Here is a 12432-nt window from a genome sequence, read left to right as displayed (position 1 = left end):
ACGGTTACTGACGTTACGTAACTCTCTCCCAGGCCCTTTCTCTCAGTTGGTTAATTGACCCAATAAACATGAATGTTTTACCTTCTCGTCCTATGAGACAAGTGGCTTGACCCAGGGAAATAGGAAGAAGGGCAATATTTGCTGTTGGCAAGCCCACAATTTTATGGGATTATTGCAGAACTGAGGCCTAGCATTAAGAGACAGATCCCAATTCCGCTCCCTCCCGTTAATCACTTCATGAATATTTATTAAGCTCCAACGTTTAGGATACTGTGCTATACCCAATTTAGGTGTTTTCCAGGCTTTACCTCCAACCATTTTCCTGCACATACCCTCTGCTATAATCTACTAGTTCACTAAAGAGCTAGGCTCTCTTCTTGGAAATTAATGTTCCCATGCATGTCATTTAAAGATTTCGTCGACTGTTGACCTGGGCCATGTTGCACCCTAATGGGGCAAGGAATGAACCAGGCAGCTTTACTGACAGTTCCAGGGAGCCACCTGCCTTTCTGGTGTCACACAACTATGTGTACCCTGAAAACAGCAGGGCATCTCAGTGCAGTCGCAGGGACGGTCTAAGCACCAAGGACAATTTGGAAGCTTCCAACCACACTTGTTTATTTCTGCCGTATCGCACAGATGCCAGCTGGCTGAGGAATGCTTTGGAAGCTGGTCAGAGCTCTCTCCACACAAAAGCGACAACTGAGTTGGAGTCTCAAGCACAAAAATGTAAGAGTTACAGAAAAAAAAACAACGGAGATACTCAGGAAATGCAAATACAGTATAATTTATGAATGGTCAGCAGTGGTTTAAACTGAATCAAGTTAGACATATAAGTAGAGAACAGTTGATTAATTGCCATTTGATTGCTCTTTAGAATCCATATAATGCTGTAACGTTGATACGAGGAGAATGTGCTTTTTAATAAAGCTAGATGTAAGGAAAATGATGCATGTAGGAAAATATGCGATGTGCATCAAAGCCTGCCATTGCTTTGGGATGATTTTGTGTAGGTGGGCCAAGTGTAGGAAGTGCAGGATTTGCCACTGGATGAAGGGAAAGCAGATTTAATGGCCATGGGTCACTTGGATGTTAGTGCATGCCTCTTGCCTTTGGCAATGATAAGAAAGTGGCAATTCTCATTTCTCATAGTCTTTTCTCTTCTTTGGAAGAAGCTACTGGAAATAACCCCTTTTAGGCTGTCTACAAATGGACACATAATTTGCTAAGGGATGTACCTGCTTCTTGGATACTCTGCATCTTGAAGAATCTGAGTCCTTGTAGAGGTCTATGGGTATCATTCTCAAAACCCAGAGATAAGCCCAGTAAACGCAGGCTCACAGATGAGGGGCCCATTCTGAGGGGTTCATGAGCCAGAGGGTCCCTTTGGAGGACTGTTCATGTGTGCCTGGCATGTCCTTCCTTCCCACTCTGACACTGGCAGGACTGCAAACTTGGCACTCTAATCAGAAGGGCAAGCCTGCTGGGATGCAGGAAAGAAGCGTGCTATGAGGACTGGTGGACACAGTGTCCACCCCAGGCTACGAAGCTGAGAGGGCTTCTTAGACTGCGGGCTGAAAGGAAAGAGAGAATGCCTCAGGTGACTGTTAGGGAAGTCTTTCTTTAAATATCCAAACAGAAAGGGGAGTATTGAGTGCCAAATTACGTATTTAAAAAAATGTTAGGCCTTTCTCATTTCTGGCTAGAGATAGTTAGTACATTCCATAAAAGTCTGGGGTAATGGCAATAATTTGGAAAAAAAAGATGGCTTGCCCAGGTCCAATGGTACAATATCACTCTCAATTCCACAGAATGTTCTGAGATATTTTGGGTTCTCAGAGCCCTCTTTTTTGATTAAAAAGAAAAGAAAGAAAAGAAAAGACACTGCAAGATGCTTCCAGGAGGTCTTTACAGCAAAAAAGGATGCTCGAAGAACCGAGCGGTAGAGAACAGAACAGAGCCAGACCTGCCTACTGGAATCCTAAACACCAGGTAGCCATTGTTGGCAGCGAAGGGAGGTGGAGCGGCGTCCTGAATAGAAGTCCTTGGATACACTGACTTTCGGAATAAGAAACCAAGTCGTTGTCACACTGAAGAGTAAGCCATAACTGATCGTTTTAAACAAAGGTGCCCACCTAGGACTAGCGGATTGGCATTTTCCAAAGAGTGAACTCGCATCTGCAGCCCCGCCTCTGTGGTCCAGCGTGGACCAGGCCGCTGTCACGGCAGGGGATGACACTCAGCATCGGAACCCGTTTCTGCTGAAGGTGGAGGAGGTTAGTCCCCTCCAGAGTCCTTGTGACCCGCTGCAACCACGGCTCCTAGGTGTCAGCCTGTCTCAGGGCCTACAGGAGGGTCCATAAGCAGTCAAGGAAATTGTCCTCCAGCCCCACTGAGGGAATTTTGTGGCTGACTCTTGAGATGCAACTGGGCTGAATCTGAACCCATGGGCTTCTTTCTGTCGCCTCTCTCCCGGGCTCTCTTCCTAATGACCTCCTGGCACCGCCGCCCACGGAGATCTTGGCCCGAAGAATCGGAATGCATTCTTCTGTTTAAATGGCACTGCCATGGAGTCCCACAGGTCTCCACTCCCCCCTGCGTCTCCCCCGAGTTGGTTTCTCTCTCCTCCCGTGGACAGTACACAGGTTTCACCTCCCTCTCCCGGCTCCCTCATCCACACCCGGTGCACCTCTCCTGGGGTCCCAGATTCCAGTCTTCCCCGGATCACCGTTAGACCTACTGGATTCGCTTTCTTCAAATACCTCTTCTACTAAGCCAGTTCTCTTTCTTTCCTCAAAAATCTCCCTGCTTCTTCAATGCCGCTGATTACTCCTACAGAATGGCCACACGCAGGACACCCAGCCATCTGACAGATGTGGACAGGGTGTTCTCTGGCAGGAGAAGCTGGGCTCTGGGGCCACTGCCAGTCTGCTTGGTCCAAAGTGGGTGCTTACAGAGCTGTGGGTGTTTTATGCTCCAAGGGGAAAAGCCTAGAGTCTTCCTGCCACCAAAAGGTAAATATTGTGCTGATTTTATTATCAATTTTATTTGTTCAGTTTTGTTTTTTTAAAGTTCTTCCTTCCTTTAAGGAAACAGCTTCTACAAATACAGAATATTACAGGGATTTTTCATCACATGCTTCCTGAAATTTGAGGCTCTTGGCCAAGAGCAATACAATTCTGACTGATAAGAATGACTTCAGAGACAGGGGTCAGCTGGTCTAAGAGTCTCCCGATTTGTATGCCCATGCCCGCACACATCGATCAAAACGCCTTAGTTAATTACACGTCATCAAAAAGAGATGGGCCGAGATGAAAGTGTACTTTACAGAATAAGAGGAAAAATTGAGGGACATCCACTCTGTCATTCTTTAGATATACCTATGCCACTGTTGATAGCAAATTGAAGTCAGTTTAAAGGAGGCCAGTCATGGCCAAAGAAAATGCTCTTGAAACTTCAAAGAGCTGACAGATGTCATATTAATGGCAAACTCGGCCTCTGGAATCCTGAAGTGTTTCCAGTCTGTTGCCTTTGATAAGTCCAAGTTTAAGGTGGATTTCTCTAACATGACAATAAAAAGAAGATATTTGGGGTGTTGATTTTTCTCCAACAATTCTTCCCTTGCATAAAACCTATTCAGGGACTATATCCCAAATAGCAAATCTTCAGGCTTTGAAGTAAAGAATGGACTGAAAATACCCAGCTATTGTAGAGATAGGACATTGACTAAAATGCTTTCAAAGCTGAGGAAAATCTAACAGATACCCAGTAATGAGAGGATATTGTGTGTTGTGCTTAAATTAGTTTTTAAATTCTATTTAAGTGAAGCTTGCCCTGTATAAAGATCATTTATTTGGAATCAACAAAAACTTTTGAGCATCAACTGATAACAGCTTACACACTGACCTTCAACATGCGGATCAGAGAAGTTATGTGAGGTTATGTCATTGGCCTTAGGCCACACAGTAAGAAGGGAAACCTAGAATCTAAGTCAAGTCTTTACATTCTGAGTTCAGGTTTGTTACATGACATCCAGCTGCCACACTAAAGAAAAAATTTTGATTCATTTTAAAGAGAATCGAGGACCTTTCTCACTTAGTGTTTAACATATATAAAAGGAGAACATTTGTTAAGCGCCTATAGCTTATTTAATGGAAAATTCTATTATTCAGTTTAACAATATTGGCTATGTCGTCCTATGGGAAGGACTGGTTCTATAAGAAGAGGGGGACATCGGGCAACATCTGTAAGACACACTTCAAGGAGGCTCTAGTTTCCACTCCCCACCAGCAATTCTTTCTGTCCCATTTTTCTCTTGTCATGTTTTGAAATCCCATCATTTAAAAAAAATTTTTTTAAATTCATTTGAGAGAGAGAGAGAGAGAGAGAGAGAAGGGGAGAGGACCTGGAAGCATCAACTCCCATATGTGCCTTGACTAAGCAAGCCCAGGATTTCAAACCGGCAACCTCAGCATTTCCAGGTCGACACTTTATCCACTGCGCCACCACAGGTCAGGCGAAATCCCATCATTTTAAAGGCATTGTTTCAGAGAGTCATACTGCACACAATAAAATCCCCTGGGTCTGGTGGGTGCTCATTACCTTAGGGTGATAAACAGGTCAGCTTACATTCCAGCTTGGATGGACTGACTTTGTCTGCTCAGAGCTTCGTGACGGGCAGGATTTGGAAGTCATGTCCAGGTTCAATAGGCTCCATTATCAATGCCAGTTAAAAGAAGGGGGCAAGAGCACTAGTTCATCGGCAGTAGTAGTAGTAAAACGGATTTTACGTGTCATTACTATAATACACTATGCAATCACTAACACCTCAGTGTGAATTTATTGGATAACTTTCCTAATATTAGAAAAAGGAGAGATGGGAGAGCAAGGATAATTCTGAAACTAGAGCTTGGACAACCACAGAAAGTATTCTGCATACCAGAGCACTTCGGGAGCAAACTACAGACGACACATCAAGGCCATGTATAATTGATATAGGGCGGTGTGGTCCTCTTGGTTCTAGGGAAAGCCAGTCCTTCCCTGGCAAAAATATATACTAAGGAATTTCTCTTTCAAATAAGTCCACCAATGTCTCTTTCCCGATGCTAAAGCTTTTTCACAGCCACGGATTCCAAGGACTTAGTGACCGTCCTTCCTCTTTTCCTCCCTTCCTTCGTTTTTTGTATTTTTCTGAAGTGAGCAGCAGGGAGGCAGAGTGACAGACTCCTGCATGCGCCCAACTGGGATTCACCTGGCATGCCCACTAAGGGGTGATGCTCTGCTCATCTGGGCTGTTGCTCCATTGCAACCAGAGCCATTCCAGCACCTGAGGCAGAAGCCACGGAGCCATCCTCAGTGCCTGAACCAACTTTGCTCCAATGGAGCCTTGGCTGTGGGAGGGGAAGAGAGAGAGAAAAAGGAGAGGGGGAAGGGTGGAGAAGCAGATAGGCACCTCTCCTGTGTGCCCTGACTGGGAATTGAACCCAGCACATCCACACACCAGGCCAATGCTCATTCACTGAGCCAGCCAGCCAGGGATGACCATATTTCTTTAACAGCAAAGAGAAACTGAAGCAATTGATCTGCATAAGATTCCCAAAAGCCTTCAAGATTCACTATGAAGCATACAAAAGAAAGGAAGTCAACTGGCAATTTGTTAGAAGCTGATTATCCAACTAATGTATTATCTTTTGGACCCTTGTTTTATTTCTTCCACTGGTTAATTTACTAAAATATCAGTTCTGATAAGAAGATTTAATGGGGAGGAAGATGAAGCTATTATATGAAATGGGTTTGGGGAATTATCAATGGATTTCAATTATCCATGTTACTCTCCCTGAAGGTGATTTGAATGCGAAGGCAGTGATTTAGCAGGTCAGCCTGGCTATTTCTAAGATATAGCTGCCCTTGCTCTTTTTGCCTCTTTTGTCCAGAACGTCCATTATATGTGCATTATAAACATACCATCCTCACTTTCCCAGTCCCATTATCTGTGATAAAAAAGGTTTTTAAAAGAATTGATCCATGATCATTTAAATCATCCCGCAGTAATAAAATAGAGCATTAAATTAGTCGATAATCAATCTCTTTTTATTGCGGGTCTAGGCTCTAGATACAAAGAAGAAACCATTGTTGACCACTGTATTGAAAGGAAGGGAAACCAGGAGAGCCCCCGTGGTGTATGGTGAATGCCATGTGTAGCTACTAAGCTGTCTCTAAATGCAGCTATTCTGTGAGCCGAAGAGAATGTTTGAAATGAAAGAAATGGACTGAGAAATAAAAAAATATACTACCAAAACACAAAGGTGTTGACCTCTCCTGCATTACTTTATAGTAGCTCTTCCTAAATTTGGGTGGAAATTCTTTTTACTCATTCAAATCTTAGTCATACTCCAAAGTCCAAGTTAAGATCCACTTCCCTGCTGAAGGTTGCTGTCTATTGTAGGTCCAGGGTCTGCCTCTGTTCTTAGCTTTCAGTGCCTATAATACTAGCTTTCATAATATTTTTTATAATTTAACATTAGCTATCTTGACTTTATTAATCTATAGTTATCTTAACGTAATTATCTTCTGACTTTTGAATTATTGTTTGACTTTTCACGTGAGAAACCAGTTTCATTTCCCAGACAACACCATAAATTCTTCAAGAGCTGCTGCCATTTATAATCTATCCTTATAGTCCTGTCCAAAATTTTACTAAGTTTTGATGGTATTTAGGTTGAACCATATGAAATTGCCAAATATTGTACCAGTCTGATCTGTAATAAAGGCAATTTCATATAGTTCAATGTACTAATAGTTATTCTGGAAATAACTGTGGAGTGAGGTTATATTGTAATTTCTTATTTGTAAACATATTGTAAGTACACAATATATGTGTGTATCCTGATAAACGTCATTTGTTCAAGATCACACAACTAGTAGTAATAAAACTGGGTGTCCAGTTCAGGCAGTCTGGCTCTAACCCTTCTTTTAAATCCCTCTGTGACTCTAACCAGAAGTGTCGGGAGAAGACCCACAACTGCTGGCTGACAAGGTCACAGCAGGAGAAGACCCACAACTGCTGGCTGACAAGGTCACAGCAGAAGAAGATCAAAAACTGCTGATTGACAAAGTCACAGCAGAGAAGACCAATGGCTGTGGGGTGACAAAGTCACCGCAAAGGAAAGGCACAACAATACTTCCCCCTTTGACCTTTTTGAATTAATCTGGCCTTATATCCCCCCTTTTCTGGGTGTGTGCTATTATTTGTAGCACAGGGATAATAGTACTGTGCTTTCCCTGTAGATTTGTAGTAATTTCTTTGGAAATGAGACAGAAGGTGTAAGTTCCACAGAAAAGCCTGTAAGCCCCTTGAACTGGGCTCATAAATATAGGAGGCTGGCTATGATATCCCTCATAAAGGGTTAAGTTTGTAGAAGAATTTCTTCTTATTACTCATGTTAGAAAAAATAAAGTTAGAACTTAACTAGTATATGAATATAGTAAATGAATAAAGTTTAACTAGACATTAGAATCTTAGGTAAAGTGTAGTAGAGTGGCCTGTTGCGTGGCCTTGGATAGGAGTGCAGCTGGCAAGTAAAGAATGTTTTGTTAAAAGACTTGTTTTGTCACTGAAGGCAGTTGCCGGGCTTTTCTCAGTAAAACATTCTCATGAGATTTTTGTATTTTCCAAGAATAAGGAGAGGAATGTGGTGGGATTCATAGCAGCAATAGCAATTAATGCCTTCTGATATTATGTTGCTACTAGCTATCTTGCAGGTGCACTCTATGTATCTTTAAGTAAAAGTTACTCTTAATGCTATGTTAGTTTCTTAAATAAGCAAGCCTTGTGAAAAAAGAATTAGGACACTACATGAACTCAAGGCTATTTGCCTGAGCAAGCGGTGGTCCTTTGCTAGTCCTTGATGATTTGGTCTGCTATCTCTCTCTGCACCCTTGACTCACAACAACAGTAAAATAGAGTTATTAATTAGTACTAACCTTTTAGAAGTTTGTACCAATATTGTTATTACTATTCAAGTTATTGTATAACTATACTTTGAATGACTTACCACCTGATTTGTAGCTTATAGATATGAATTAACTGTTATCTAGAAATATGTAACCATAGTGAAACTAAAACAATGATGTATTCAAAATACCATGTGATTGTAACTTAGTGTGTGTGCATAAAAAGTAATGTTAGACCAGCCATTGAGAGAGATGCCTGGCAGTAAATGCTAACCAGAGAATAAAGAGAAAGAAAAGAATTCAGCTCTCACTTGATTTTCGCTGACGCCGTCTCCTCCTGTGGGACCCCTGGATCCCCCCCAGGGCTGGACCCCGGCACAGAAGGAATAGGCTTATCTAAAATTTAGAATCTACTAAATATTGTTTAGCCTTGTGGAATACAAAGCAACTGGTGAGGACTTCATAATTCAGAGTTACAGAGTTGAACAGAATATCCTGTGGGCTTGGAGGCCTGTAGCTTTCGCTATTTTATGAGCAATCCAAAATCATTTTGACTTACAGCAGCGGTTGAGAACCATTGACTTACAGTGTCTCAGTGCTCAGCATTAAAAACTGAAATTTGTAGCATTGACTCTTCTACAAGAATTTTATAAGAGGGGAAAGAATAATAGATTATATAACACTTGAAAATAAGGGTCTTTAATTAATTAGATCTGTTTTTATATTGGGTTATGAATGCATGTATTCAAATATATACTTGTGTAAAATTATGTTTAATGTGACTTTTCTATAATCAATATGTTCTCTAATGCAGATGTTTGTTCATTTCATTGGTACTTGAAAACTACCGAAAAATATCATACAAGTGAAGAATAAATAAGGCTGCTTAATTGTGTGTAGGGATCAATAAGTAGGTATAAACATACATATATAATGTTCATCATGTATACGTGCATTTATACACAGACAGTATGTTTAGTAACAACATTTGTCTCAACATCATTAAATATTTTTTACAAGTTAACTTTTGTATATAGTAACCCAGTGTAGTTTCCTCTAACTTTGGATGAGAAGAAGCACCTTCTCCTCTGGAATTCAGCACCAAATAGCGACCAAAGCATCGGGTGGACAATCGGGTGTTTACTTTAAGTCTCTAGGCCTTAAGTTGAATTGGCTGGAAAAATGAAGTTGTTAAATTAGATGATTTTATGTTGTCCAAATAACAACTTCTGGCAAATGTCTCATAGTAAGATTTACCAGAATAAAAAAAATTTTTAATTACATTTATTGGGGTAACTGGCTAATAAAATTATAAAGGTTTCAAAAGCACACTCAATAATACATCATCGATACTTTGTATTGTGTGTTCACCACCCAAAGTCAAGTTCTTCTTCCGCCCGCATGCCTTCTCTCTTTGGTAATCACCATACCACAGTCTGTGTCTCTGGGTTTGTGGTTTCTGTTTGTTTGAGGTTTTTGTTTCTTTTTGCTTAATCCCCTCACCTGTGTCACCAGCCCTCTCTTTCCTTCTGACAGCTGCCAGTCTGTTCTCTGCATTTATGACTCTATTTTGTTAGTTTAGTCTGTTCATTAGATCCCACATATATGTGAAACCGTGTGGTACCTGTCTTCCTCTGACTGGCTTATCTCCCTCAGCATAATGCCCAGCACGTCCGTCCGCGGTCTCAGAAGTCCATAGTCGCGGACAAGCAACTTTGTTTCGCCTAATAAATAAGCCACACACACCCTTCTCTTTAAGAAAACAGCAAAAGTAGAATAGTCCTGAGTTTTTCTTAGATATAGGCTTCAGAGTGTAAGATTATAAAAGGTGAGCCATTCAAAACCTGTCAAGACTTTTCTGAATGGAGACCCGAGAAGCTGTCCCCCCCAGCTCAGTGTGGGACAGGGGACAGAGAGGAGGTTCCGAACTGAGGTGCTGGGCCCTGCAGACTCACAATGTTCAAGTCACACCTTTCTGAACTGCTTGAGTTCTCTGATCATTTCCAGGAATGACGTTATTTAAGGCCCTGAGGAGTTATCGCAAACAAAGGGCGGGCCATTCTGTTGTTTCTGTTGGTTGTATTTCAGAAAAAGGACTTGAAAAGTCAGACTAAACGAGTACGGAAGTCCAGTCGGGGCGGGGGCGGGGGACGAAGGTGGCAGCGGGAGAGCTTACCTTCCTGCAGGCGGTGATGGAGCTCCCGGGGCCGCTCCCCGCGCTGCTGGTGCCGCCCTGCTGGGCTGCCGCAACCTCACACATCAGTGGTGACTCCGAATGGCTGTGTGTGCCCAAAACACAGAAGAGAACACATTCCAGTGAGCCACCTCCATGGTCAGAAAGGAAGAAGAATTACGCCATTGATCAGAAATCATCGTTTCAGACTGGCTGACCGCTGCAAATCCTCCCGCTGCCGTTTCCCTGCTGGCTGCACTTCTGCGGCTGGGGGGCCGCGATGAGCTCTTCTACTGTGAATATAAAACTGCAGCCCAGGGCTCTGTTAACATCTTTTCTTTATTTTTAAAATTTTTTATTTAAATTTTATTTTTTTTATGACTTTAAATTTTATTTCCCAGTTATAGTTGACATTCAATAGTATTTTGTATTCGTTTCAGGTGTACAGGGGAGGAGTCGGACAATCGTAGAGCTCACAAAGTGTTGGCCCCGATATGTCCTGTACCCACCTGGCGCCACATGCCCAGACCAGTGGCAGCTCGTGATTCTGGGTCCTGAGGGAGAACGGTGCGGAATTAAGAAAATAGACTCATTGAGAAAAAAAGGATGGTAACGGGAGTCCTCTTCAATGCCGATGGCAATATCCGAGTGCCCCATAGCCCCCAGTTTGCTTTATTATATAGCCATATGCAAATCAAGGAAGTCCTTGATACAAAGTTACACATCTGAGGCATAAACAGGAATCCCCCCACCATGAAAAAGCGAAAGCAACCAACATCTGAACAAACAAAGGGTGAGAGGAAGGGCATGTAAATTGAATCCAGCAACTTAAGCAAGCAAGTGAAGTGGGTGCAAATACTTCATAGCCAATATGGAGGTGGGGGGTGGGACTTAGCCTTTTGCTAAGCCTCGAATCTACAAAGGCTTTTTGCCACTTGCAGTCCACAACAACCATACAAAGTTAGTACACTATTACTGACTATGTTCCCTGTGCTGTACTTACGTCCCCGTGTCTGTGCCGTCACTCCCAATCTGTACTTCTTAACCCCTTCACCTTTGTCACCCAGTCCTCAAAGTCCCTTCCCCCTGGCAGGGAAGGGACAGGCCTCTGTATTTGTGAGGCTGTTTCTGTCTTCTTAATATCCTTCCTTAAGCAAGAAGTTTTAAAAGCCAAATGACCGTCTTTCTGTCTTTATTGATTTTATTTTTTTTAAATGAGGGGAAATGTAATTTTAATCAGAAGGCATGAAGGCACCACAAACAAAAACAACAACAAAAAACATAAACTTTCAAAAACACAGATCATCTCTTTTCTTTTGAAATGGAAATATATTTGATGCGTAACATTGTGTGAATTTAAGGTGGACATCACGGTAATGGTGCCCACCAGTAAAAGGCGATGATCACTGTGGAATCGGGACATCTCTTTCTATCTCTGGGCTGGGAGCTGGGGTAGTCCCTTTCCCTGTCTCCGAATTCTAGACTCTCTACCCCTTTTCCCCTCTCTGTCCACTCTGGGTGGGCCTGTCTCTACACAAGGTTGTATCAGTATTCTAAAAGATTCAAAATTATTTCCACATCCTCAAGACCTGGTAAGAATTGAAATTATTACCAAACTTGCTTTTCATGATTTGACTGGAGATTTTAAATTGAGCTCAATTAAAATACAAAAAAGTCGGCCCTGGCAGGTTGGCTCAGCGGTAGAGCGTCGGCCTGGCATGTGGAGGACCAGGGTTCGATTCCCCGCCAGGGCACATAGGAGAAGCGCCCATTTGCTTCTCCACCCCCACCCCCTCCTTCCTCTCTGTCTCTCTCTTCCCCTCCCGCAGCCAAGGCTCCATTGGAGCAAAGATGGCCCGGGCGCTGGGGATGGCTCCTTGGCCTCTGCCCCAGGCGCTAGAGTGGCTCTGGGTGGCAGAGCAACCCCCCCCCAGGGGCAGAGCATCGCCCCCTGGTGGGCAGAGCGTCGCCCCTGGTGGGCGTGCCGGGTGGATCCCGGTCGGGCGCATGCGGGAGTCTGTCTGACTGTCTCTCCCCATTTCCAACTTCAGAAAAATACAAAAAATAAAAATAAAAAATAAAAAAATAAAATACAAAAAAGTCACCTGAACCTTAAAGACATCAAAAGAGTTCTCTTTTGAAAATAAAATTTGGAATTTAAATAAAGTACTGATATCTTGTCTACATATTTTATTTTTGTTGATGTTTACCACAAAGAACATGTATAATCCATTAAAATACACTTTTTGAAATATGATCTAATAATTCCTTATATGATTTTCAACCCAGTATATAGAATTTTTCTT

The 12432-nt window shown here is 42.4% G+C and overlaps 1 protein-coding gene across 2 annotated transcripts in view; it reads right to left on the bottom strand.

Annotated features, from left to right (window-relative positions):
- Window positions 1-12432, bottom strand: part of SPHKAP (SPHK1 interactor, AKAP domain containing) — a 125066-nt gene that overhangs the window by 79277 nt on the left and 33357 nt on the right. For both annotated transcript variants that reach the window (XM_066280176.1, XM_066280177.1), the window contains exon 3: window positions 10130-10232. In XM_066280176.1, the coding sequence (XP_066136273.1) occupies window positions 10130-10232 (103 nt within the window). The remainder of the gene's footprint in view (window positions 1-10129; window positions 10233-12432) is intronic.

Source organism: Saccopteryx bilineata, chromosome 5, assembly GCF_036850765.1.
Source record: "Saccopteryx bilineata isolate mSacBil1 chromosome 5, mSacBil1_pri_phased_curated, whole genome shotgun sequence".
Classification (NCBI taxonomy): domain Eukaryota; kingdom Metazoa; phylum Chordata; class Mammalia; order Chiroptera; family Emballonuridae; genus Saccopteryx; species Saccopteryx bilineata.
This window is presented reverse-complemented; position numbering and strand designations above follow the sequence as displayed.